Below are 27,960 nucleotides of genomic sequence, written 5' to 3'. Positions count from 1 at the left end.
TGTTCCCAAGCTGTCTTGTCATAGCTTTTTAAAAAATAAATCATATGTATCTTGCATCATGGTGTTATTACGTTGCATAAAATGCATGGAACTATTCAGTACACCGAGTACTCGCAAGTAGCAAGAAACTGCTGGAAACCTAAAAAAGCTCTGTTTTTATTCCAGTTTCCTTTGGACAATGCTCTTGTGGTCTCTGACTGCAATGACAACTTTTATTGCTGTTATTCTTGTGCTGTATCAGAGCTACTTGAAAAAGAATCCCTAACCACAACCTTTGATGTCTTAAGTGTTATGGGTTGAATTCATGAGATGCCCAGAGCCCGTAGCTGATTTATCCTTCCAGCAGATCACCTTCCTCCTGCCCCGTGCCACACTGCTTGCAAGGGCGAGCTATGTGCAGAATATCCCTGTGCACCTTCCAGGTTGCCAAGTCGGGTTTTGTGCACCCGCTCCTCTCAGGCTGGTACCGTGGCGGAGAGAGCTGCATTGCAGCCTCCCCACTACCCCTCACACACGGAAGGAAGCCGAGGAGCAGCAGCGGCTGTTGCAGCTTGACGAGGAGGGATGGAGCTGAGGGGCAGCCATAAAACTGGCTTCTCGGCGAGGGAGCAAGCTGCACCTTCCCAGCCATAACAAATCCCCTCACTTGAGTGGCACTGACTCGGCAGGACAAATGGTGAGCAGTGTTTTCAGAGCTGTACCTGTGCTAAAATGGTTGTCTTTGCTTTTGGTGTTTACAGTGAAAATTACATGAAGGCGAAGGTGGATTCTAAGATACCATTTCACTGGTGATTAATTTTTGCCTGGAACACCGCTCACTGGGTAAAGTCACGGTGGAGATCTTGGTCTTCCTAAAGTCTAGTCTCCTTTTCTGGCCAGTAAGTTGTCTGAATTAAATGGTCACTATTGACAAAATTATCTTTCCTGCTCTTTGTCCCACAGGTGCCTCTCTCCCCGTTGGCTGAGGGGGTCTCATCTTGTGGAGAAGACCTTTTCCGGAGAACCCAAAGGACAGCAACACTGAAGAAAATGGACACCGTGCCCAAGACCAAAGTCAGCCCCAGGTACACGTACCTGAGGGAGAAATGATTGATCAGAGCCTATTTCAAAGACAACATACAACTAGAAGTCATCAAGGACATATTCATATTTTCATGTGGTAAGGCTGAATCAGAAACCTCTTCAAGCAAGGTGATGACCCTGGAGACGAGAATTTGCCAGCTCACCCAGGTCAGGTATTGTGTGGTCTGTGGCCAAGAAGTGTCTCAGGCATTGACTGACCGCCTCCACCCTGATGTGCTTCTTTGAGAATAACACTAATATTTCTAGGGCAATTAATTTATTTTTTCGTTGCCTCATAAACCGTACCAGTGATACCAAGACCATTTGATGGTATTTTTGCTTTACAGGCATAACAGTAACAACAACAGTAGCAACAATAACATCATTATGTTTTATTAGTAATGAGTCCCAACTGAGCTTTTGTTCTTTTGTTCAAATTTTCAAAACAAGATGTACCCTCCCCTCATGTTTTTTCCCGGGGGTGGGGGAAGGGCAACCTGTTCTCTTATTTTCTTTTTACTATTGTTATTCCATTCTCCATTCTGGTAATGCCTTTCATGAATGCAGTTCAGATAATTACTCTCCTCTAGCAATAAATTGATAAAGACAACACTGCACTTAAGCCTCTAGATAAGCCAAGCATGCTTTGTGGCACCCTTCCCTTCCTTTTTGTGGTCCAGCTCCAACACGGAGCAATGATGAGGTTTAACCGCCCTTTTACTTATTTACTTACTTATTTACTTACACTCACACACTCTCACAGCAGAGTTGTTAGAAGATGGGTGAAGCCTTAGCATAAAATTGAGGTTTTAACTGAACATTTTTGGGGGCGAAAAATCAAGTGACTTAAATAATTCCAGCTGATATTGAAATAAGATGATGCCCCCCCAAAAGAGACTAAACCAAAAGAGAACGCTAAAACCTGAGCATTATTGTTAATATTGCTAGTCAGATTCTTTCATTTGGCATCAAATCTTTCACTCAAAGTTTCTGACAGAAATTCTTCTACCAGTGCCAGTAGAGGTACTTAAAGAACACCAGTGAAAGAACGAATGGAGAAGAGCTGTTACCTGAGTGCACTGGAGTTGTAGAGTCTGCACGCTCCTCTTCCCCCACATCTTTTGCTTCCCCATTTCAGGCAAGTGGTATCGATGGCCACTCCAAAATACACCGGGGCTGGAATTCCCGCTGGGTGTATTTAACAAATAAATAGAGGCAAGAAGGTTACTTTCCAGGGTGATCAGCTCTGATCTAGAGACATGTTCAGGAAGAACATTAAATAACGCATCCGAACAGCAATGACACTTCCACACCGTTTGCTGGTTCAAGAAGTCGTGCCTTGTGCTGCCCAGGCACACACCGCCCTTTCCTCCCTGTGGGGAATCGGGGTGGGGAGGAAACGCAGCTGAACATCAAAAAGCCTGTGGAAGTCAGCGGAAGGAGTACTGGCAATTGCTTGGTTTCCTCACCCTGCAGGACCCTACCGGGGAAAAAAAAAAGGAGATAATTCTCCTTTCTTGAGAGCAATGGAGCCTGTTCAGCCTGGGGGGTCTCCTGTGTGTTGGTTGGCAGGGGTGAGAAGGGAGAGAAAGACGGCGGGGCTGGGAGCCTGCAGTAGGGCTACAAGCATCCTACAAGTATCCTGAGACCCTATTGTGGCAGGGCCAAACCTACTGCAGTCCTTGTGGGTGGTGGAAAGGAAAAGCCTTTCTTCAGGTGCTAATGGGGACATCGTGGACTCTGTGCAACCTGGGGAGCCACCCATGGTTGCTGGAGAAGAAAGTAAGCCTGGAGGGAAAACCCTGGCCTTGCAAAGGTGTGAGAAAGCAGCCAACAGCTTGTTTTGATGTCATTTCATCTGCCTCCTCCAGCTCATCTAAGTCTGCTCTGTTTAAATAAGTGACTTACTTCTTGCTAATTATTACCTTTTCTATGAAGACTTAGAGCATTTTAGAGTTTCCAGTTCATTGGCATCTCACGGTACCCTTGATTTTAGAGAAAACTTAGAGGTGGCTCCACCACAAGGCTGCAGTGAACCCTGCCCTCAGGCACACCTGTATTTAGATTAATTCCCTTAGAAACTAATGAACATATGCCTGAAAAATGATCACAAATTCTGAGCCATAGCTGTTCTATTATGCTTGTTGTTGAATAAGGAGAGACAAGAAGTAATTTTGATGTTAGCTTCATAGTCCAAAGGATCACTTGTTAGCAGTGTATGTTTTTATGATACCTAAGACATAGTTATACGATTCATGACATACAAAGTTGCTTCTTTTTTCCAGCCCTTTTCCTAGTTTTTTTTTTAAAAATCATGTAATATTAACTTGTTAGTTAGCCAACATTCTTTCCAATAATCACAGTTTAATTCTAGGATAAACGATTAGTGAGGAGTATATGAAAAGAGACCCAAGAGTACAACTGGACTTACCAAGCACTCTTACTGCCAGGGTATAGATACCAAGTGCAAATGATTTCAAGTGTGGTTTAATGCATCTAAAAATAAAAAAAAATGGTGTCAGATACAAATAAGGAATTGACTGTGGGTAGTTTGAACACAAATGGAAAGCAAGAGGAAGGAAAGAAATGTGAGTTTTTCCTCCTTACTGACACTGACTTTAACAGAATTACAGAAATATGTCAATAATGTCATAAAATCAGAACAGTATCTAGGAATTCTGAACAACTATATTCAATATCACGTTTTAAGAAGGTGGCGCATTTTCAGATAATACCAGCACTTACGAGTTACTAACACAGGACAAGAAAATTGGTTGTGAAATCATGCACCATAGGATAGTCTAATTCAGTTAAACACTTCTGAAATTGTGGATCATGACCCAGGCTAGTACAAGGTATTTAGGCACTCAATTTTCATTGCACTGTATCTAGGAGCAGGATCACACCTCCTGTAAAGGTAAATCCTCCAAGCCATTCTCTGACAGAACAGACCATTTGCATTTGGAGTTTTCTGAGCTTGCAGCGGGGGCCCAGCACATACATCAGTCCGTTTGGCTCCAGATCAGCCCTGCTCCAGCCTTGGGTCATCATCCTGGCTCTTCTAGAAGGGTGGAGGTGGTGGGCAGGATAACAGCTGCCTTTCACATCCACGCTAGCAGCAGTGTGTGTACGGAGCCACTCAAATTAGTAAGACTCATCTGCTGCTAACCTCACCAGCTGCTCAAGTGTGGTGGTTCACCCAGCATGTATCAGGCTGCCTATTACAAAACCTTATCCAGCAAGAACCTGAGTACATGCTTTACTTTTAGCATTCCCAGTCACACAATTAAACTGGAACATGCTTGATACGCAGGGTGAGTAACACATGTGTATCATTATGGCAATTGATAAAACTCGCTGTTGTCACAGTCATTCTATCCAATATAAAAAGAAAAAAAATGGGCTGAAATTCAGTTGTCACTATGGATAAACATAGCGCTTTGGTGGTCCAGTCTATGTGCTCCGAACTAGGATGGACTCAGCTTCTGCAGAAATTCATGTAATCAGGAATACCTTTTCAAATATAATAAAGACATTGCAGAACTAGCTCTTTTGTTCCCCACCAGTCATGTTTTATTATTTCCCAATGTAGCTGCCGGAACAGCATTAAGAACCCATATTGTAAATGATATTTGAGTCATCTTCCCTTAATTTAGTGAACATGGAAAAGGACATGAAGGACATGTATGGAAAACACTGAAGTACCATGGACAACAAAATCGTTGTGTGCATCTCATTTTGTAATCTGAGCGCTTTATTCTCTAATGCCCTGATCATGGATTATCATCATACAGTCTGTTATACTGTGGCTTATACGGGCACTGCCATCTATGCAGGCATGAATGTAATATGACTTTGAGCTGGAAGATCAGTGTTTTGCCCTGCTATCAGATACATGCTACACAAGCAAGCTCAGCCTAGAAGTCCTTTTAACCAAATGTGAGGGCATAGAAAGCAAAAAGTGGAAAATAAAACCAATAATTGGATATTTATTATGTGCTCCATAGGATTTATATCCTGCAAAAAAAATCTTCTCTTTCAGATGGAAAAAAAAATGTTTGAGCATTTTTATTGTATTTGCACAGAAGCATGAGTTCTTTGAGATCCTGAGTGAGAGCCAAACCCCTCAGGGAGATCTGAGACTTCCTTTTCACTGCCTAATCACCTGCTATTAATAGCTTGTGCTTGAACAACAACTATCTGAATTGCAGGGTTTTTTCTCCAAAACTTCAGGGCTTTCCCAAGGTCCTTGGCAATTGTAATTAGTCTAATACCACTAAAAAGGCATTTCAGCAAAGGACTCTGTCACTAGCTGTAAGCATATTTCAATGATTTCAGTCATGTAAACCCTTGAAGTAAATGTCACTAAATCTTATAGGCTTTTAGGGATTTAGCTGTATTTGTGCTCCATGGCAGGTGCAACGATATCTGCTCATCTGAAAACATCAGCTTGCTTAAGTGCTGGAATCTTATCAGAGCTGACTGAATAGTGAACAATTTTAAAAACAGATAATTGGAAAAAAAATACTTAATGAAGTCTGCAAGTTGACCTTGGGACTGTTTGTTTTCAAAGAGCATTTGTTTTCTTTCTGGGAACAGAAGCACACTTTCAGTTCAGACAGATTTTCAAGGAAAGCCAGTCAGTGGTGGATTTCAGAAAAGCAAGCGTGAGCTTAAAGTGGAATTGTGCCCACAGGCCATTTGCAGAGGAAAAAAAAAAGGATTGAACTTATTGAAACATGTTCTATTTATCTGCACATCAGATTTGGGTGCCTTCAATCCAGCAGAAAAACACATAACTTCTCAGTTTCAATTAAATGGCTCTCAAAGTAAAATGATTTTCGACAGAAATAAAAGCTCTGGAGCAGAACAAATAAAGCTGTTTTGCTGATTTCATATAACAAAATGGTTTAGTATCATTATTGAAACCCTCTCTAAGCTTTTCTAAATAAATCCTTTAAGCATCGAGTCCCTTGAGAGCAAGTTCTTAGGGTTGAGAAGTGCAGGCAACTCTGTCTGATTTAAGCTCATAGGTGTTCAACTACAAACCCCTAGTCCCATACACTTGTGCACTGGAGACAAGGTGGAAAGTAGGAGGTTGAGCATGGCAACGATGGTTTCGAAGCCCTGTGTGGTACCCTATCTGGGCATTTTCTACCATATGTTTTATGGATAGAAAGGGGACATGATGTGGAGGGAGAGGGGAAGGAAACTGCATCCCTGCATAGCCCTATGCCCATATTTATCCAACAAAAAATTGCCCTGCGTCAGAAGAAACCACAGAGGGCAATCCAGCGGAAATCCTGAAGACTTTGCTACAAGCTCTCAGCTTGTGAATCATCCTCCTCTCTGGTGCATGGACAGTTTCAGTGGTGCATAAGCTGCAGTAAAAATTGCCTAAAATGGATTATAATATGATTGTTCTTCTTGGAGTGTCTCCTTGGAGAGAGAGAGGGAGGCGTCGTGTTTTTGCAGTACTCAATGGTAACCCTACAAGGTGGATGGGGAAAGCCATGCAGCTTATATGGCTTAAGGCATATACCTCACTGGCAGTGTTTGTGGAGGGCAGTGGAGAAGGATCTTCACCTCAACCATTACTGAAAGTCTCTGTGTGAATATTACTTCTGGTTCAAGGACTGTGCTGGAACCATAGCTGAAGTTACATTTCTTTATTTAGGTTTTTCTATATAGCCTATATTCAGCCAGTTCTAGCACTGGCTTTTTTCATGTGATACAAAGACACTGGCAATGAGGCAGAGCCTGTTCCAGAAAATGTCATTCAAAGACAAGGAGAATTTTGGGGTAAGAAAACACAACAATAATAAAGATTAGTTAAACTGTACTTATCATTGTTTTGTTTGAGAAGCAGAATGTACCCATCTGGAACTAATTTGGAAAGAGGAACCGAGAAAGAAAGCTTTCCAAAACAAAGCGGAGCAGCACTTAGAATCCAGAAATTGCAAGAAGTTGGGAAAAATCCAGATTAATCACTGGAAGTATTATATTCCTTTTGCACTTTCTAAAATTAGCTTAAAAGCTTACACTTGGTGATGGACAAATAGTTCCAGCAGTTAAATACATATTGGAACAATCACTTGTGACAAGCATTTAATAAACCCGTGATTATTATGACGGAAAAAAAAAATCTCATGCTAAATCTATCCTTGTTTTGAAGAGTGAAATCTGGGACAGAACAATTATATGGAATAATAAAATGAACTAAAGGAGAAGAGTTGAGTATAAATAGAGGGTTTGGGTTAGATGACCTCTGTGTAGCTATACATCGGTATCCATAGTAAGTGAGGAAAACTGGCTACCTATAAGCATACATGTGCACACACTGGCACATGCAGAGCTAATTTCCATTTGGATGGAGGCCACTTAGCACCATTCTGGTAATGTAAAAGGCATTAAGGGAAGTGGAATCTGGTATAAATGATAACCAGGCCTCCTATAGCATGTTTAAAACCAGAAAGGTATTGCTGGTAGAGATAATCATAAGCACATTGTTGCTTCAATGGTAGAAAACTCATTGTCAAATTATAAGGATGCTTTTCCATAGTAAAAAAAATATTTTAACAGCCACCTTGCATAGCTGAAAACATTTCACAATACTAGGAGGGGAGGGAGACCCAGTTACGCATGTCAAAACACCTTGAAAACATTTGGCAATGCTAGCAGAAATTATTTCTTACCTTAGAAGCAGTATGTATCCGGGTGTGCCACCTACTGACAAAGTATATGAAGTGATAACTGATATTATTAGAAAATACAGAAACATTTTTGGACACCCATTTCCTTTTTGACATGGTCCCACCACAGCTGAGGAGCTTCGTGAAGGAGATTCCAAAGTTCCCACGCAGCTGCAGTTAAAAAATACCTGGAAGACAGCAGGCAAAAGTGTATGATAATCTAAACAGCAGAGAAGTGGATATTCAGGAATTGCACATCATGCTTTTCTGGGTAGCCGAAAGTTTAAACCCAAACTGGAAAATGTTTTTCCAAAGGAAAAGGCTTGTTCATTGAAGGAGAAATTTATGAAGAAAGTATCTACTGTTGATGAATGTATTTAGTGGGTTTTTTAAACAGTTTTGGTATCCAACAGCTGAAAAAAAAAAAAACCCTCCTACATTCTCTGCCATTCTTTGCTTGGGATTTCTGCTGGAAACAGCAACTGAGAAAATTTTAAATGTGGGTGGCAGATTGTTAAAAAAACCTGAGGACTTTCGGGCTGGAGAGGACGTGCCTTACTCAATTTTAATCCACTTACTCTGAGAGAACTGGTATTAGGAAAACTACCACATCACATACGGAAATGAAAGATTGTCTTACAGTGTTTTTCCCACTGCCATTGGATGCCTGGCAGCCGGCGAGACAGGCAGAAATGTAGGTAATTCCATTTTCCCCGCAGATGGGGTCCCAGTCATTCCTGGAACATGCGCAGCCTGAATTGCACTCTGAAAACAGGGCTTGCTCGTAATCAGTTGTCCGTTTAGTTCTGGGGAAAAAGAGAAATTGCATGGATGTTTTCTAGCAGATGTGGAAGAAATCATTATCAAATCATGGGTTACGGTCTCTGCCAGGCACACCTGGCCAGACCTTCTGTCTGTAGTCCATTAAGGTGTTGTCTCTTCACATCCATGCAGCAGTGTAAATTCTAATTTCTCTGTTATCAAAAGGTTTTCACAATATCACGCCACGTACTGTGAGATAGTAGCTACTTTATTAAGAGGACAGCTGACAACTTCTATTCATGCTTTTTCTCGGATGTTCTAAGATTTTAGTTATCCGAGGCTTGATGCAGTTTTAACAAAACTGGACAAAAAAGTTTGATTACTGTAGTAATCAAAGAGGGCAAAGAGGGGAGTGAGTTACTTATGGGAAACCGTCACTGTAGAAGTTAGTGAGGAAATTATCAGAATGAGATTCACCCAAACTGAGGGGCTGATACGTTGTACAACAGCTATCTGCCAGCTTCAGCCAGCCTTTGCTGAAACCACCAGCAGGGCAACTCCTGGGGCTTCTGTGGAGTTGGTGCTGGAAACTCCTCCCAAAAAGTGAGCTTTACAGAGTAATAGCAGGGGCAAAAGTGACCAAAAAAGTGCTAGCCTCAGGTGTACCTCACAGTTAACATAATGGCTAACTCATGGTTAATCCATGAATCCTTAAGTTTTGGGTTCAGAGGTTATTAAATGCCATGGGTTGTTCAGCAGCACACAGAGTCAAGGAACAACTAATCAAATCTCACCCCCCTACTGAGCTCCTCACATTTCCAGAAATCTCTAGGCTCAAAGGATGGGTCCCATGGCAATAATAGTTACAAAGTAATCAGAAAAATAATCTGCGCTTGTGGATAAACCCCTCTGGGCTAAAGGCAACAATGATGAAAGGGTTCCAACACAGTGCTGGCTGGAATAGATGAAGCGGTTTCCACCACTTTGAATCAAATTTCTGGGAAGCACATTTAGGTCAGCCATTCTCTCTTCAACAATATATACTTTGTGGAATAAAATGAGGAAGGAGTTCAGTTTGCAATAGCACTTTATGCTGAAGCGTGCCCTTCCCAGCATACCCGTGGTACGACACGGTCAGTCCGGCCACATCCGAGTTCTCACAGCCCATCGCAAATAATGAGAGGAGCAAAAGGTAACCAAAGAAAGATGATCCCAGGGAGAGTTTTGCAGCCCCTAAAACATTGATTCTGAATTTTTTCATGATCAGTCCCCCAGAGAATATGCCAAAGGCTACAGCAGGAATGTTGATAAGACCTGAAATCAAACAGAAAAAAACGTATTAATGAAAAACCCAGCTCAATGGACTATCCTCCTCAGCCACAAAAACCAGCAGCAGCAATAAGATGAAGCAACAAAATACGAAAAACCTTCAGTCGGGGCGCTTTATTTGTCTGGACTTGGATTGTTCCTAGAAAGGTGCTGGGACTGCTTTTAAAAGCTTGCTCCCAGGGAAATGTTTCAGATTATGTATAAGGTTTAGATAATGAGCTTCCAGTTTCTTAAGCTAGGTCGTATTCTCCACTGTTAGTTTGTCAGTGGAGGGATCATCGTAGTGTTAATTCAAATACATTTGTCAGTGGAGGGATCATCGTAGTGTTAATTCAAATACGTTTAGTGTCATTTCTCACAAGAGCTGCTCTGGGCACAGAAGAAGTTTTCTGGGGTATCACGCTGCTTAGGGCAGCCAAGACAGCCACGGTCCCACCGTACAGTTTGGGGCTTTGCTATAGACCCTCCCTGTGTCCTTCACCCAAACAGCAACAGCAGGAGCAACAGGGGCCACTCGCTGGGGTTGCCCCACTCCAGCTTTCCAGGGCAGCTTCTCTCCTTCCCTTTGCCACTGACAGGAGGAGCTTGAACTGCTCATTCCTGGAGGGCAAATTCAGTTTTACCTACAGTGCTATGAAATCTGGAGCAAGACCTGCTTTTTCTGTTTTGATTCAACCGTGAAATGAACGATCCCCTAGAGGAGTCTCCAAGAGGGAGAGAGACAGCGATACGTCATCGTCTCTGTGCCCAGGAGAGTTAGGGAATTTCTCCAGTTCTGGTTGTTGAAATGCTCCCTTAGGTGAGTATTGCAACAGCGAAAAGATAGGTATATCCCATGGGATCTCTTTTTGCATCAGGCTTCAGGCAATCGAGTGGAAGAGCATTGAAGGAAACATGCAAAACTGGGTGACCATTAATCCTTACCTGGACAGCTTTGCTCAAAGCAGTGTCCATACTGATAGACATGGATAACAAGACCAAAAAAAAATCCCGTTCAGTACATGCAAAAAAGATGTAAATAGAGACCACCATCAAAGATACTGCATAAGCAAGCAAGGTGCCCTTTGCTGGATTTCATTGTTACTGAAAATGATTTTCCCAGCTTTACCAGCCAGTTCCAGCACATTAAATTCCCCCCCTTGCACAGGGCTGTGTACGCAGTTTGCGGCTTTTAATTCACTCTGACACCTAGTGGTGCTGAGCCGAGCAAGCGTACAAAACACAAGCAAGTCCCAAAGCATACATGCATTCATACGGCAGACGACGTTTTGGAAGTTTATTCAGAGGACTGGAAGTATTAGAACATGATTTCAAACGATTTGATATAAAAGCCTAGTTCATGACATTGGAGTCTAATCTCCCTACTAGGAAATGTGCTAGGATCCCTTGAATTTCTAGCTTGAGTCAGTATTTGGTGCACCTGTACAGGTGGACAAAAAAACCCAAAGAGTGCTTAGAAGAGATGCTAGTAGGTATATTTGATGTTAGAAAAAGCCTTATTCCATCTAGCAAAGCCAGAAGTCAGTGTCTTGGCTGAGTACATGAGCGTAGCTCAGTTACTGATGAGCTTCAGGAAGCTTCACTGGGGTGGCATTTTTCACTCTGTGCATGCATGAAAACTGTACTTCAGGGGATTTAGAAGCAGCATTCAAAATGCAGTATATGTGAATTAAGAGGCACTATACAATCTGATGTGGGTGCCCCATCCAAACATATTGAAGCCGCAGGTTTTCCTGTTCTCTTTTGCTTGCAAGCAGAGTCTGGGATTGAAACTGGGAGCTGTGTGATGCACCAGAGTACCTGCACTCTGCCTGCCCATTCCTATGCACCCCTTTTGTTTATGCCTCATATCCTTACAGATAACTCTATTGCTTGACACTGGGGGAGGGCAGGGGGGAGTGTGCTATTTAAGGAAAACCATACAAACACAGAAGGCGCCATTTTACTTTCTTGCACATTCCTTGGGTTGTGACTATGGAAAAATATCCTCTTATGACCTCTAGCTGCTTTTTTTTTTGTTATAGTGCTTCAAATTGCTCTGACAATTCTGATATCTATCAGAGAGATTGTGATAGAAATTGTTTTGGTTTTTTTTTTAAAGAAATAGGAAAAGAGGCAGGGAAAGGGAAATAGCCACTGTTAGTTTCTTAGCAAGGGTGGATTTGGAGAGAGTGGTAAAGGAGGAAGGTGAAACACCTTATTGCAGGGATGGCCACTCAGCCAGGATCCTTCCCTAGCCAAGCCATCACACATTCTCTGTTGGGTATAGTCCCTATGCTTTGTGAAATCAGATGGATCTTAATCCTCACTCAGTTTGTACATACCTGAAAGCTTAGCTCCAGAAAATCTTTAAATACAATGAGAAGTACTGTACTGAATGTAGGGATTGTTTTCTGGACTTTCTCTGGCCATCGACTATGCTTGAAGATTTCTCCTTGCTTTCAGGAGTTTCGTGCCAGGAAATTCCAGCCTCTATCTTTAAGGAATTAACATAGCACAATGGATCAATACAGCTTTTCTGCATATATATACCTCCGTTGCTGTGCAACTAATGCTGCTCTGAAACAAGGCAGTTCCCTCTGTATTGGATAGATGTAAACCTCTTTGCTGTCTAATGCTATTGAATCCCTGGACCTCAGGAACTGAACCCAAGCCTGCATGCAGGTTCTGCAACTGGGCAGTGAAGTTCACCATCCTGAAGACATCTCCAAAAATGGCCACCGCGGTACCCAAAGGCAGAAGCAGCGTCTCTCTCTCTTGTGCTGTGTGGGAGGGCTTGGGAGACGAACTTCACAACAGCAGAATGCTCTTAGGCAAAGTTAGGGCAGAAATACCTATTTTTCCTTTGCCAGCATTGCACTGAGAAAATGTTAGGTTTATAACGCATGTATTGTGTCATCACTGATATGACTTTGACTTCCTTTTATTTAACACCAACCTCTTCAGAAAGTAAGAAATCACTGGCAATATCACAGCTACTTTATGGTCAGTCCTTTAGCACTCACTGAGTTGATCTTCATTTCGTTGAAATAAATGGGAAGCCAGCAAGGGAACAGATCTGTCTGATGACAAATTTATGTAAAGTATTTAAAAATTAATTCTCTTTTCAATTATTCTCTTGTGCTGTACATACATTATTTTTCAAATTTCCAGTAAAATGGAAAATAAGGTATCAAATAATGTAATCTTTTGCAGTAACTCTTGCACAGATAAACTCAGAGCTAACTAGTGCTAAAGCAGAAATGAAATAACTTACCTTCTATAGGCTACTACTTAAAGCCAGAGAAGGAAGGAGAAGTAATAAATGTATCCTAGAAAAAATCCAATTTTCCCTATATGTATGTACATGCCACTCCTAAAATGTCCATTTTTAAGATATCAAGAAGCAGATATAGCATTACCTATAACAAAATTAGTTTTTGAAGATGTTTGCCCATACTGTTGTTCAATATACTTTGGCTTATATGTCACCATGCCAATTAAAGAATTGAACTGAATGATACTTGCACACAGATACAGACTGTAAACTGGATTCCCAAAGAGATTCTTCAGTGATGGCAAGAAGTCTGCAAGACAAAATGGCAGAAATGACAACCAGGCCAGAGTGAGAATAACTGCTGTGAATAATGCTTTGCAACATGTTTGCACCTTCCAAAGAAGGACTGCAGAACATTTCAGAAGGAATCCATGAAGTTCCATAAGAGCTGCCCCATTTCTGGATGGGGGAATAGTGGAGCAAAATACTAAACATCAGTTTCGCAGAAGAGACATCTGATTTTATATATCTTCTTTTGATCATAAACCAGAACTGATTTGGTTTCTATGTGTCCTCAACAACCACAGCATCTTTTAGCTTAATTTGGGAACGGAGAGTGCTCAGCACAGCTGACAGTAAGCACAGACGTACTGAGTTACAGAGATTCAAGTACTGAGGAAAAATGCTTTTGGCAAAGTAGGGCCAAGGAAATGCAACCGTGCAAAACAGCTCGTGTCTAAATCCAGATAGCCTCCTAAAATACTGTATGTAGCCTGTGCCCATCCTTATTCTGATCAGATATTGTATGTGTTTTTCTAATGAACAGCCTTAAAGAAAAAGGTTTAGGAAAACCTGAGATTTTTTACCCCTGCTTCTGCAACAGTCACTATCTGTGTATGAAAAATTTTTGCAGAGTTTCATGATATTTGCTGGGCCACTAGTGTAATTTTACAAATCTCAGCTGGAGAAATTCTGGATGCAAGAGCAGGTCCAGGGAACAATGAACAGATCCTTTTTGTTCATACTAGCTAGGTAGAGAGTGACACCTGAGGGAAAATAGTAATTCTGAGACCATTAAAATATAGCCTTAGAAAGTATAAAAACTAGTGAGAGAAAGACTCAGCGGTCAGGAAAGAAATGCTAGTGACTTGCCTTTTGCCATCTCAGCAATCTTCAGTTGTTGCTGATAAGATTTGTGTGGGTCCTTGTTATCCTCAGTGATGAACTTTGACTGCTCAGAAGAGGTGCTGGAGTCCTTTCTGCTCTCTGGTTTCGGGAGGTGCTTCGGCAGGAACCAGAAGGGGATGCCGGCCAGAACGCTAATCACACCTGCTATTAAGTAACCCAGCCACCAGGCTCCCACCCACTGCACGTCCTTGTGAGTTATTGTTACACTGTCTGGAGAAAGGGAAAAAAAGGGGAAACAAATAAATGCTTTTCGAGAATGTTTGCTGATAACAAGGAAGGTGATTTTGCAGGGACTTTCTCCAGAGGAGTCCACCCCCACCTCACCAGGTTTAGCTGTGCTGTGTGTCTCCGTCAGTGTTACAGGAGCAATTGTGGGGAGGCAATAAGGACTTGATGATTCCTGTGACACAGCAGCAGCCTTCCCCTGACACCGCAGGGTCCCCAGCTGTGCCGCTGGCATGTCCCCAGAGAGGCTGCAAGGCCCAGGACATGGGGTAGTCCAGATGGCCACGCACTTGCTCCCAGTCAGGCTGTTCTGCAAAAAGTGCCAGGGAAAAACGGCGTGGAATGTGTTTTCTCAGGAGGAAGGCAATCAGGAGCCCTAGTACCCATTGCAAGACCGCTTTTCTGGGCAATGACAGTGTATTGCAAAATGCACGTGCACAGCTCTCGGCAGGATCCTGAGCCTCAGTCCTGCCTCCTCCTGGTGCCTGCTGTCCCCCCAGAGCCTCCTCACCAAGGCATCTCCTGGGGGGCTCCAGCCGTAGATCTGCCGAGGTGAGGAAGAGTCAGGCCTCCTACTTCCTCCATACCCATCCTTCTCGCTAGTCTTTTCTGCATGGGGCAGCTGGTGAAGGGTCTAGAGCAGAAGTCTGATGAGGAGCAGCTGAGGGAACTGGGGTTGTTTAGCCTGGAGAAAAGGAGGCTGAGGGGAGACCTTATCGCTCTCTACAACTACCTGAAAGGAGGTTGTAGAGAGGTGGGGGTCGGTCTTTGCTCCCAAGTAACAAGTGATAGGACGAGAGGAAATGGCCTCAAGTTGCATCAGGAGAGGTTTAGACTGGATATTAGGAAATTTTACTTCACTGAAAGGGTTATCAAGCATTGGAACAGGCTGCCCAGGGAAGTGGTTGAGTCGCCATCCCTGGAGGTATTTAAAAGACGTTTGGATGAGGTGGTTATGGATATGGTGTAGTGGTGGTCTTGGTAGCGTTAGGTTTATGGTTGGACTCGATGGTCTTTTCCAACCTATACGATTCTGTGATTCTGTGATTCTGTGATTGCATGGCTGTCATTCTTTTTATTTCATAAAGTTCCTGCTCCAACCCCGCTAGCCCCTCATGCCTAGAAGGTAACTAGATAGCTCTTGGCCTAAAACAGGCATTTTGGAGCCTCACTGAATTTTTAAAACCCGAGTTTTCTGACTTACCCAGATCTACAAAGCCGATGTCAACATAAAGTTTGGCACACAGGGATCCTAGAAGAAAGCCAAATATTGGCCCTATAATTGCAACTGTCTGTACGCAGCCTGCAATAGAAAACAGGGGACTGTTATGCTTCTGAGTTAAAAAGAGCACTGGTTCTTGGTGCATCTAACACCAAAGTATGACATGTGATGGGTAACAAGTGATACAGTCTTAAAATACTGAGCTAACCTTTGCTCTCTGGCACATTAGTTACACAAGTTAGAACATTTTCAAGAAGAAAAAAGCCAACAATAAAATTTCCCCCACTACGTTGACACTTCGACTTTTTTTGTTATCTTCCAATTAAAGAATGAAATTCAGCCCAAAGGCAAAAAGTCAGGGAACTTAATGGCCTAAACTCAATAGCAGCACCAATCCATAATTGCTAGGAACCCTTTAGCTGATTAGATTAAAGTAAATGGAAAGCAAATGTCAATTCTTTAAGTTACCTGATCACGTTAAATTGTGGTGGGCCCTGAATAGGCTGAAAAATCACTTTGCTTTGGTACCCAATATTAACATGTTTTGATACATGCTCAGCCAAACTTTCAGAATATTTTGAATTTTCAAAATTGATCTGGAAATTTGGGAAGACTGAATCTTTTACAGAGAGAACCTGAGTTTTTGCCTTTTGCCAGACTGGAAACTTGTCAAGACAAGATGCTGATGGGGAAGGATTTTTTGGTAATATTTCAGGTAAATGTGCAGACGTCTTCAGACAATGAACACAGCAAGAAAACAGTGATACCAACTTTTAAAATCCTCAACACTATTATTTATAATTCTACGTGAATCTGGAGGGAATGTTTTGAGTGCCTGCTGAAATTCTATTTTAAGTGCTTAAAAGAGTACATGTTTTTTATCACTTTCCAGAGAACTGAATGTGCACAGAGGCTCAGCAGTCCGCATCCAGAAGAATTAGGAAGATTAGGGTAACAGCAGGAACCTAAGGTCAAATTCTTTCCTCAGATTAAGATAATGGAACTGTGCTGGTATAATTAAAGGGGAACTTGGTCCCTTGAGTGTACATGACTGTTAAATAAACTTTAATATCTGAAATTATGCAAACAAAACAATCAGGGCAAGTTAATTCAATAACACTCGTTCCATTATTCAGAATGACTCCATTTCCTCTGGGGAAAAATCCATTAGGAAAAAAAAAATTATTTTACCAATGTATAAGGCAGCATTCTCTTCAATGGCATAATCATCAATGTATGTAATTCCCAGAGGCTGGATAGGAGTTTCACCTATTCCACGCAAAAGATTTCCCAGTAAAACATAGATCCACATGGAAGAACCTGCTTCTTTTTCACATCCTGGGTACATCACAAGAGAGACAACAACGATGTGTTTTTCATAACAGTTTGACACTAAATGCACAGGACTTCTAAAATACTTCTAAAGTGGGAAAACCAGTATGAAAACTGTGAAAAATGTTTTGTGGGGTGTGGCAATTTTAACCCCATCAGCGTGAGGTGGACACAGGTTTAGCATGAACTGCTTCAGGCAAAGATATTAGAAGTTGGCCAATTGTATAAATTTGACTCCACATCCCATTTTAGAACCCTTTTTCACTTCCTTCTAACCAAAACTGGGATCTCCTAATGGAAAGATTTGGGAAAACCTTGACGATAGTGAGCACTACCAGCCACATCTAATCCACAGGTAGGAGGATGCAAACATACACTTGTTTTGTGACATATAGAGGGTTTGATTTGCTCATCCACAGCTTGTTCATGGCCGGGCATCGGGGAGGAAGGCTCCTTGCCCACAAGGAGCTTAACACACCCAGAGGGGAGACAGCTTTGTAGTGTGCAAAACAGGGTCAGAGGGCAGGGAGAGAAACCAGAAGGGGGGTCTGCAGGCTGGGAGGCCCAAGCGGCTATTTCCAGGGGGCCGAGGATCTAAAGGTACATTTCCTGGCAGAGGGAAGACCATGACTTTCCAAGGTCCCCATGGAGATTAGTGTTTCTGCAAGCCACAAAGCTGCAGAAAGTTCCTGGAGGAGACAGCAAGGCTGGAGGAAAGGCTGCAGCCTGAAAAAACTCTTGGCAGTGGGCAGTGGCAGTTATATATTTATTTTTAATAAATTTGCCTCAGCCAGTAGATCTGGCTTTTCTTTGGGAAAGATTTGTCTGATTCCCATGTTTGGTTTTTTTTTTTTTTTTTTTTTTCGTTCTAATAAACTATTGCATGAGAGTCTGGGAGCCTTTTGATGTATTTTAGTATGGTTATCACAATATTTAACAGAGATCATTCTCACCTGCATTTATTTTTGCTTGAGATTTTTCCAAGGCTGAGAGTGGAGTTTGGCTTTCATCCTGCAGACATGGAGAGATGCTAACAGTCGAATTGATGGTGGAAGGAAATCTTTCATACCGATATCTGTTTATAAACCAAAGTTGTTTTTTACTGTCCCAACTTATAAGCAAAAGCAAACAGATCTGTTACTACCATGGAAGATAGGCCCGTAGCACTTAAATGCAAATTTCATCTGTATCCAGTGTTGCCAATGATGGTTTACAGGGGATAAATGGAACTCGGTTTATACCGCGGTCGTACACGAAAATTGTCCCTTCGGTTCTCTTTCTGTCACAGTGATGCATTTTAGTTTTACAGGCACTTTGCTCTGCTATGATGCATGAATCTGTACTAAGAGATTATCAGGCAGTGGGTGTATCCTCTGGCTTGCGTTTGATACTCAGATTGTCTTCCTGAATTTAGTCATCACTTCATCACTGAAGCTTCAACAATTCTTAAACCGTGTCCAAATGTGGCTGATCAAGATCACAGACTAATAAAACTGTAAGTTGACTACAACTGAGAATAGCATATATGTGAAATTATTTGCTCTACAGTAATAAGTCTTTTCATAAAAAAAAAATTAAATTGAGTAACCACATCTACACATGCCTATTTCTATGGGCGTCTTCACAATCAATGCCTAAATATTTTAGCGAGCTAACATTCAGTGTGCATAGCCCAGTTGGAAAATACCGATCACTTTGCACTTACTGTCCCATGAAGAAATGGGGCATCGCAATTAGGAATGTTCCAGCTGACATAATTAAGCAGCCTGCTCCAATTATTCTTGGCCTGTGAAGCTTCGCTCCGAAGTAGCTTACAAGAAGTATGATTAGGAGGTTCCCTTTGAGAGTACAAAAGGAAAACTGAGTTTTATGGCTTGTTGATAAGAGACCCCCTAAAACAACAATTCCTAGTGTGTGGTACAGGCAGCGATTTCAGGGGGAGAGGGCTGATTGCATGGGGTTGGTGTTTCTCCCTCTTTCCAGGCATTCTTACAGGAGACCAATGCCTTCCGTGATAAGAAAACCATAAACTTTCCGAGAAGCAGCTGGAAAAGAGGAGAAGGACTGTGCCAGCTGAAGAGGACAAATAACCAGGAAAGCAGGAAAAGAGGGAATCAAAGAGAGCTTTATACACTTAAGCTAAGATTTCATTCCCATGAATACCACAGTCCACTGAACACCCACGAGAGAGATTCAGTAATCTGAAATCGTAACAGACAATGTCATGCTGGAAACCTTAGTGCAAGAGGGAAGGGGACGGACTGGACAATGAACGTGGATTACAGTTAGAGGTTTGTACTCTTGCTGCTTAATAAATCATGAAGGGCAAACACTTGTGGGGGAGGTGGATTGCTGACAAAAGGAGAGAGAAAGCGGAAAGCTGTGCAGGTAAATTCTCATTCAACAGTCGAAATTTTTATTAGTATTAATTAGCCAGACACTAAGCTTATCAAATTACAAAATATTTCGGACCATGTTGAATTGCTTGTATTAGCAACCCTATCCCATCCAATGTAATCATATTGACAATCATGCTGATTTTTACTAGGTGAATCTTGCGCAGTTTTAAGGGTTCAAGGATATTCATACAATAATTTTTTTACAACACATTGCATCACTGTTTTTTTCTGAAAACAAAAATGGGTTTCTACAGCACATACCAATTTCAAAACTGCCATCAATAACGCCAACCAAAGAGGAAGGGATATCAAATCTTCTTTCTATTTGTGTGATAGTACTTTTTAGATAACTTCCTGACAGTGCTTTAGCAAAATAAACAAAAGACAACGCGCCAATAAATATCTGTGAAAGAAATTGACAGTGGTTAAAATCAGGCAGTACAGAAGGCTTTACTTTATGAATTATTTTTAAACAATTTTTACATTCCCACCTCTCCTTTTGCCAAATAACCAAGTCAATATTTCTCCTACTTTTCATGAAATGCCAATTTGTCCATTTCCTATGAGCAATAATGATATAAACTGAACTTGCTATCAGCCACTGCTAATTTCAGGTAGATGCCAAAGCTGCTGATGCTTTGAAGGACAGAGACATATATCACCCTCCTGATCTCTCTAAGGAGGGGGTATCTATCTTACACAATAACAGTACGGGTGAATGTTAAGTGTGGCTTGGTGGGGAGGCGAGTCATTTGGGCATTTTTTAAAATAGGCTTTTGCAATCAGCTGGATTTTAGGGTCCTGTTCTGGTAAGCTGTTCCCACTGAAGCCCAGGGCGGCCAGGAGGGAGAAGTCTCTGCCTCCTGTTACATGGCTCCATGAGTCGAACGGTGACCTGCCAGGCAGTTCTCTTCCAGGCTCGTCCTTTCCCCACCAGATCTCTTGCAAGCTCTAACACATACGTTTTCTTTTGAGTGCACACTGCATTTGGCTGGCGGACAACCTTCTCTCATCCTTTTGTTTTGCAGAGGCAGTTATTTTCTCTTAGTTATCGCTATATCTGTTTTAGTGTGCGAGTCTGAATCAGGAGTGGGCCTTGGAAATGAAACTCCCACCCCCTTTACTGCGCTTTGGTACATACTGCAAATGTGCAGACTGAATCCCTTTTACACAAAATTAAACTGGAAGATGTGCTCCAGAAGGGAATTACATTCACTTCAATAGCTAATGGCTCTTCAGTCTCTGGGATGAGACTAGAGCTGGTCTGAAGTCACTCCCCACCCTGAAACGCATGCAGTGGGAGTGCAGGGTCCTTAGCACCAACTCTTTCACTCCTGCAGAGCTATTGCCTAAATTTGCCTTCCCTGCATGCAGCCTTCCCGAGTTTACGAGCTCCAGGGATATTCACGCACCGTGCAATTGGTCACAGAAACCACAACATCGCTTTCTACCTTCAGATACAGGTTGTGTTGACTGAATACATAGGGATGCTCTTTGTAAAAGGTGTTAAAAAAACCTCCCAAACCCTAAACCGGAAATTAAAAGACACAGTAATGTTTCGTATAAAGAGAGGTCTAGTCCCTTGTGCGACTCCGTAGGCCTGCTCTCTGAGCAATCGCACTGCCAGTAAGCAGGTGCTCTGAAGCGAGGTACTCACCTCCAGTGCAATACTCCTTACAACATCTCATTTGACAAGGCACATTGGTAATAACACTGGCATCACTGTTGAACGCAAATTCTTGTGTTAAGGTTCAAATATATCTCTGCCACTTTCAACACACTTTACTTTATCCAGTGCTGGTTATTCCTCCCTCAGAAACACTTGTGGGTAAATAAACAGGATCTGGTTCTTATTTCCCACAGTGAGGGCTCTCAAAGAGCTCTCTAGTAAAAATATTGCCATAATATTTTACATTTTCTGTGTGTTTGTGCCCTTGGATTTTAAATAGCAATGTGAAAGCAAACATGGTTTTTCACAGGACAATCGCATAGGTCAAACTAGAACTTCAAACATCTCTGTCTCTCTTTGGCACAAGTTTTTCTACTGTCCCAGGAGGGATTTTCTACTGTCCAAGGGAATTTTCTACTGTCCCAGGGAATTTTCTACTGTCGCAGGGATTTTTCTACTGTCCCAGGTTTGCAACTGTCCCAGGAGGGAGATGCAGACTGCGTGCAGTGGTGGAAAAACGCTCCTGATTTAGAGCTGGGACAGAAAGGTGCACATGATTTCACACTCTTCTGTGGTTTGTCAATGACTGTAAGTAAATAATTCACCACATCTTTCTGGTTAATACAGGCAATTTTAGCACATGGGAAAGCTGGTAATTGGTAAAAACCACCTGTTGAATCTGCATATTGATTTGGTAACACGTTAGGCAAATACGGATCTGAAGCAGATTTTTTTGTAACTTAGAAATATCTTTAATAATTTCATACTGACTCATCAAGACATAACCAGAACTGAAAAAGAGTTAGTTCACCAAAAAAAGAGGTTTTCTAAGTCCCTACTGGTCAATCATAGCGGTTTAGGTTTCCAGAAGACACAAATTTTTTGAACAGAAAGAAACTGAGCTGAAATACTATTGCTTTTCTATTTTTGGAACTAATAAACTGATTCCTGACTGGCTAATCTGTGACTGAAGGTTTATTCAATGAGAGAGTCAGATTATTGTTGCAGCAAGTGAAGGAACAATGATAGAATTACTATTATGCTACAAATTTAATTAATACAACTCATCTTCTGTTTCAAACAGGACCCCACTTCTGGGCCTTTACAGGATCAGACAAAATCAAGGAGAATATTCAGGAATCAAAATATTTTCACAGCAGTCATCAGACTCAATTAATCCCGCAATATCTTAACTGCTTTGCATAATTTAACGGTTGGACTTGATGATCTTAAGGGTCTTTCCCAACCTAAATGATTCTATGATTCTATGATTTATACACTTGCAGTCAACTATTGCTGAAGTCGTTGACTGTATTGGGAGCTGGATTAGTATCAGAAAGTAGATATGTGTGTGTGTGAGAGAGAGAGAGAGAAAAAACCAATAGAAATAAAGACTATGCAAGATGAAAAGAACTGGGCAAGGCCAAAGACTCGTTTTCCATATAACTCGAATCATCTCATCTCGCCGTCGTATTGCGATTTATTGAGACCTCACCCAAGAGAGTGTCAGCATTTTACGGCCTGGCTTTGGAAAGCAGGTAGAGACAGTAGGCAAAGCATCATGTTGCCTCCTGTAGCCCAATGTCCCATACAGGGAGGAATGCTCCTCCAAGGTGCAGCGGTCCTACTGTCAGGGAGGTACAGCTACTTTACGAGGCTTAAAGCAGGGAGCTTCCATTGCCTCGAGGAAGTACTTCTCATGGGTGAGATAAATGCAGATACAGTGGTGATACTTCTGCAGTTTCCCTTCAAAGTCACCTCATGCAGAATTCTCTGGAATCAGGAATATTACAATACTACTTTAATAACATAGCACTCAAAACACATGGACTATAATACAAATATTATTTTTCCGAGCCCAGAAGACCACCATGGCTACAATCTTAAAAAAGCAATCTGTACTAACAGCTGCCTGTGGTACCTGTCTGCCAATAACCTGTTCTTAACTTCAGGAAAATAGCGTGGTGCAATAAGGAGGATATAGTGACCTTTGAGAATGGCCCTTGAAGATCTCATAACGCACAAGCCTCAACCAACATGTTATATTTGAACATTGCCAAACGACAGGCAAATACAGATCTGAAGCAGGCTTTTTTTGTGAATTAGAAATATCTTTAACAATTCCGTAGTGACTCAGCAAGACATAAGCAGAACTGAAAAAAGGGATAGTTCACCAAAAAAAGAGGTTTTCTAAGTCCCTACTGGAATATGCAAAAACTCTTACTCTACCTTTATACCTCCACAACACGACTGTTTTTCCTTGGATGCGGAAGATTCAGATTTGAATGAAGATCGGTCCACAGGCAGGATTGTGTTTGAGAAAAACTGAGTATTTTCTTTTGATGAAATCTCCATGATGATATCCCCTGCCTCTAAATCAGAAAACATGGAGAACATTTTAAAAGGGCATCCTATTAGCTCAGCCTCAAAAGCTCGTCACGTGACAGCAACACCCCGCTGTACTGTTTTCCCTACAACAGCAATTATCAAACTTTACAACAGAATCTGACCAGTGCACTGGATGTTTAATTATGGAAATTTGCAATCCACTTGCCTATAATAATGAAGATTAAATCATACTCAGCAAACAGTCTTCATCTTCATTATCTAGCTATCATCAATGTGATTTCATTGAACATTTGACCAAGCATTACTGGCAGACTAAATGAGGCTTGTTAACATTTTAAACAACATTTCTGGAGCCTATACGTAAGTTCACGTTTCTAGATGTGACCGTGTCTGCAGGGATTTCTCAGAGCTGATCTCTGAATTTCCCATATATCTGGGACAGTAAGTAATTAGATCAAAGGAAATCTAGCCACGTTAATGAGGGACTCGAATTGTTTTAGATTGAAACATTAGCTCTAATCGTCTGATGTTAGCTAATGAGTTACACAAGAATAAAGAGGTTTAGTTCCCTTTACTATTTTAGACAGAGCCTTAGGGCTCAGTGGTCAAGTGTTACAGTAAAAATGTGAATTTTCTTTTTTGCAGGTAAATACAAAGAAGGTAAATACTGCACTTTGAGAACAAAAGATATCAGTAATTCTTAAATCTCTACTTACATACTGCAGTACTTTGTTCTGAATTTCAATCTCTAAATCAGATCTGAAAACATTTATGAAATCAGCTTCTGTGTTCACTTTTAAGCAGCACCATGTTTTATAGAACTGCTGGCTGAAAACATGAATAGAAGTTCCTGTTCTTTTATGTTTGTCTAAAGACACAGACCTTACGTTAGTAAAAAATATATATGATTTTCTGTATATGCATGTATACACGTTCATACATGTGTTTTCATGGCTTCCCAAGGGTCTGTGCAGTAGGTGCTTGTGTTTCCAGAAATGTAAGTGAAAATAATGAGAGTGTATCTAGATGCTAAGATTTGCTCATGCAAATACTTGCCTAGGCTCTGTTCATATGCGGACAAGGCAAAAAGACTGTGGCTGTGGTACCAATATTTTCACTGAGATCTCTCCATCACATCAGATGAAATAAGAGCTACTGACTACATATAAGAGAAATATTTGCATTTGACACTGCCCTGACAGGGACTGTAATGCATTTCCTTGTCAGCACTAATGAGTATACAGATTTTTTTTAAACAACAATAACAAAATAAGAATGGTTTGTGCTTGCTGCAGAAAACTTATAACCTATTCCTGCTCTGCTTCTGACTTTCTTGTGATCTTGGGAAGAGTCACCTCATCTCTCCGTGCCTCACTTCTGAACTTGTACAGTGGGGAATGACAGCATGTACCTCACAGCACTCACGTGGGGAAAAATTCATGCAAACTCGTGAGCATGGGCATGACACTCACATAAGGTATGCTGCCATGTAAGCACATCAAATAATAGCCTTTAGCTTAAGGTTTGAAATGCTCTGCATATTACTATTACAGCAATCTTGGAATGAAAGAAAAAAATTGAAAAAGGAAAATATCTGAAACACAGCTAAGTGAATTGTCCTTATCTCTGAGCAAAGCAACATCCAACTAGAGAAGGTCCAGCGGAGGAGCAGGGGGCCTGCGCAGTCTCCTCCACTGCACCCCATATGCAAGGTTGACCAAAAAACCCCCAAAATGCTGTGGAGGTGTGGGGGTGGAATAGGACACACCGATGCTTGACAGCAGCATACAAGATCATGCCACACTGAGTTGGTACAATTCTCAAATGGACAGTGGTACTTACACAAAATTTATACTCAGCAGTATAAAAAATTATTACAGTATAAAAATTATTACTACTTATTATCTGACTCTGGATGTCAGCTGGAAGCATGCTAGGAAGGACTGAGAGCCATGCAAGTTTTACAGGCTTTAATGTATCCCCAGTTGTTCCTATGGCATGGCTTTATGGAGGTCAGTATTTTTCTGTCCCGGAGCAACCTGCAAGCATAAATCTCAGAGCATCAGTTTGGTTGCCCTGACAATGCCTCTGAGGGAAACTCTTAACACAAGACAGAGAGCAGAGCAGGGTGCCCAGTGGCACCACAGCCCACTGCAACGTTAGCTTTAATCTTTCCTCTTTCGTGCAACCAGCATAAATACGGGTGTTTCACTCTAATCACAGACTTGCCTTGTGCCACTCAAATACTTTTTGGTGCCATTGGTATTATACTGGGAGTATTTGTAATACACTGCCAACTGCACTGGAAGGTCCGAGATAGCTCTGTTTTTATCGAAGCGGATACCGGGCTGGTAAGGATGGGCTGTTACTGACAGGTATAGTGACAGCCTTGGGGTTTTGCCATATCTTGGACACCATACTTCTCCAGTGCCATGAAACATGAGGACAGCTAGCCCGTGTCAGCTCTTCCTTCCCAGTCGTGGCAGGAATGCCAGCAAAACGTAATCCTACGTAGTGGCACGTTTCACTGAGGTCAGGTTACTGGACCAGTCTGGCTGACAACAACAAAGAATCAGTCTGTGGCACTCTGCTTGTTTAAGAAAGGTCGGGTTTGTTCTCTATTTTCTATCTTGTGCTTTAAAAAGACAACATAAATGCAGTCACTTCATCACCACTGAGACACTCTGGGCCAATTTCAACCCTCTCATGGCTACAGTGCTAACTTCAAGCCCTCTGTATCTAGCAGCCTCCATGCATCTCTCCCTGTATATATGTGTGTGTGTGCATGCACATAGTTGAGATGCATATAATCATGCATTCTTTATGTGATCTAACACATGTATGACTGCAGAAGTGTCTATGCTTGGATGCATATACACACACACAAATTTCTTAAAGCTAGATCTATTGGAAGATAAACTCCTAACTGAAAGGATATGATTGTATGGGTAAAGTGCATTCTCTCTATTCACTAACAGTTTAAAAATAAGACCTGAGCAACCATTACCTTGGCACAAGATTTAGATTTAGATTTGCTTGTTGTTTTAAGTATGTATCCTTACCACACAGTACTTGCAATGATAAAAACGTAGTCATTGGTTTTATCGGTTGTTATTGTTAAACCTGCACACAATCTTCCAAAATGCAGGTTTTCCAGCAGTAAAGATCTTCAGCTCTTATATAAGCAAATACCACATGGGGAGAAAAATCCGAGTGTACCAAAGCATAAAGAGACAACACATTTTATCTTCCTTCAACCAAATACCATCTAAGCAGTATTTCCTAATTACAGGTAGCATCTTCTGAAGCTTGCAGAGCACTCTGAAATACTCAGGCATCTCTGAAGACATTTAATCAATGGAGTTTCCATGGATTAGTTTTTCTAAATCCCTTTTGTAACTTTTACCAGAGATTAAGAAAACAAGCCATTGAAGAAAGCGCTGTATAAGGCAGTCTTCTGTCCTAAAAAACTGCTCTACTCCATGATAGTGAAGGAAGAGTAGATATATAAGTGAAAACAGTCTAATTCTGTTAATGTATTCTGTCCTATCATCCCCAAAATAGATGCACAGAACAGAGGTTCTTTTGGACAGGACTAAAACAGGAGCCATCAAGAGCAGAGATATTTTAGTGTCTGTGAAGCTAAAGAAGGGAAGAACACAGTGTTTTACCACCATGCTTAGGAAGAATCAGATCAAACCAAGCAAGTCCCACCGTGAAATTGCCTTTTGTGGGAGCACTGAAATAAATAGTGGGCAGAATTCGATCACCAGTCGTTCTAGCAGGAAGGAAAGACGCTGCAGCGGGTGCCGTGAAGCAAAGGGATCCTTACAAACTTCATCACACCTACGACAACTGAGCCAGTCCAGGCGGGTGGCACTCTGCCTGAAGGACAGCTGCTGGCCACGCTCACACCTCCTCTCTGCCTGTCACTGGGGCTCACAGCTGCGGCTCTCAGCCCTCCTCGCGTACCTGGCTCTGGCTGGCCAGGATGCAGGAGCCCTCCCTGGCGACTCTGCTTTCTGTCCCGCCAACAGCACGCCCCATAACTCACCTATGACATGGCTTGGGTGGCAGCGGTGCTCACCCTCCCGAGGGCTGACATGCGGGGCCGTGCCTGACGGTCAGGTCCGAGGATGAGCCCGTGTCCCTGAGCATGCACGCGGCGGGCTGAGGCAGCGCCAGGCAGTTCCCGAAGTGCCCCTCCACTCATTCAAACTCCCGGCAATGAAAAAAAAGTCCTTCCCCCCAGTGGAAACTCCTCTGCTTTGCAGTAAGCCTCCTTAGACATGCCTTTATTGTGTGTCAGCCCGCAGGCATAGGAGCTGCACTTGCTAGAATAGGTGGACGCAGGAGACTGGTACAGAGACTGTTTACCCATGAACCCAGCTAAAGGACATCCTCTCTGAAAGGCGACTCAACGAAGAGAAGAAAAGCCACATCTTACCTGGCAGCAGAAATCCCCAGAGATGGTG

At 42.0% G+C, this 27,960-nt stretch overlaps 1 protein-coding gene across 2 annotated transcripts; it reads right to left on the bottom strand.

The window, feature by feature from the left end:
* Positions 1-851: 851 nt before the first annotated feature.
* Positions 852-27,960, bottom strand: SLCO1C1 (solute carrier organic anion transporter family member 1C1). Of its 2 annotated transcripts, XM_075491725.1 has the most exons (15): positions 27,933-27,960; positions 23,366-23,508; positions 19,729-19,870; positions 18,774-18,906; positions 18,022-18,143; positions 16,928-17,074; positions 15,719-15,817; positions 14,254-14,499; positions 13,247-13,411; positions 9,635-9,830; positions 8,395-8,560; positions 7,758-7,942; positions 3,494-3,558; positions 2,133-2,250; positions 852-1,074 (listed from the first exon to the last, which is right to left on the bottom strand). In XM_075491725.1, exons 2-15 carry the CDS (start codon positions 23,489-23,491, stop codon positions 852-854), a joined length of 2,133 nt encoding a protein of 710 aa, XP_075347840.1. In that variant the 5' UTR covers positions 23,492-23,508; positions 27,933-27,960. The 2 variants fall into 2 exon arrangements, with proteins under 2 accessions (XP_075347840.1, XP_075347839.1); XM_075491724.1 differs by lacking the exons at positions 16,928-17,074; positions 27,933-27,960 and having other exon boundaries at positions 23,366-23,491.

This window comes from Mycteria americana, chromosome 1 (assembly GCF_035582795.1).
Source record: "Mycteria americana isolate JAX WOST 10 ecotype Jacksonville Zoo and Gardens chromosome 1, USCA_MyAme_1.0, whole genome shotgun sequence".
NCBI classification, from domain to species: Eukaryota; Metazoa; Chordata; class Aves; order Ciconiiformes; family Ciconiidae; genus Mycteria; species Mycteria americana.
Note: the sequence above shows the minus strand (reverse complement) of the source record. Positions and strands in the feature narration are given on the sequence as shown.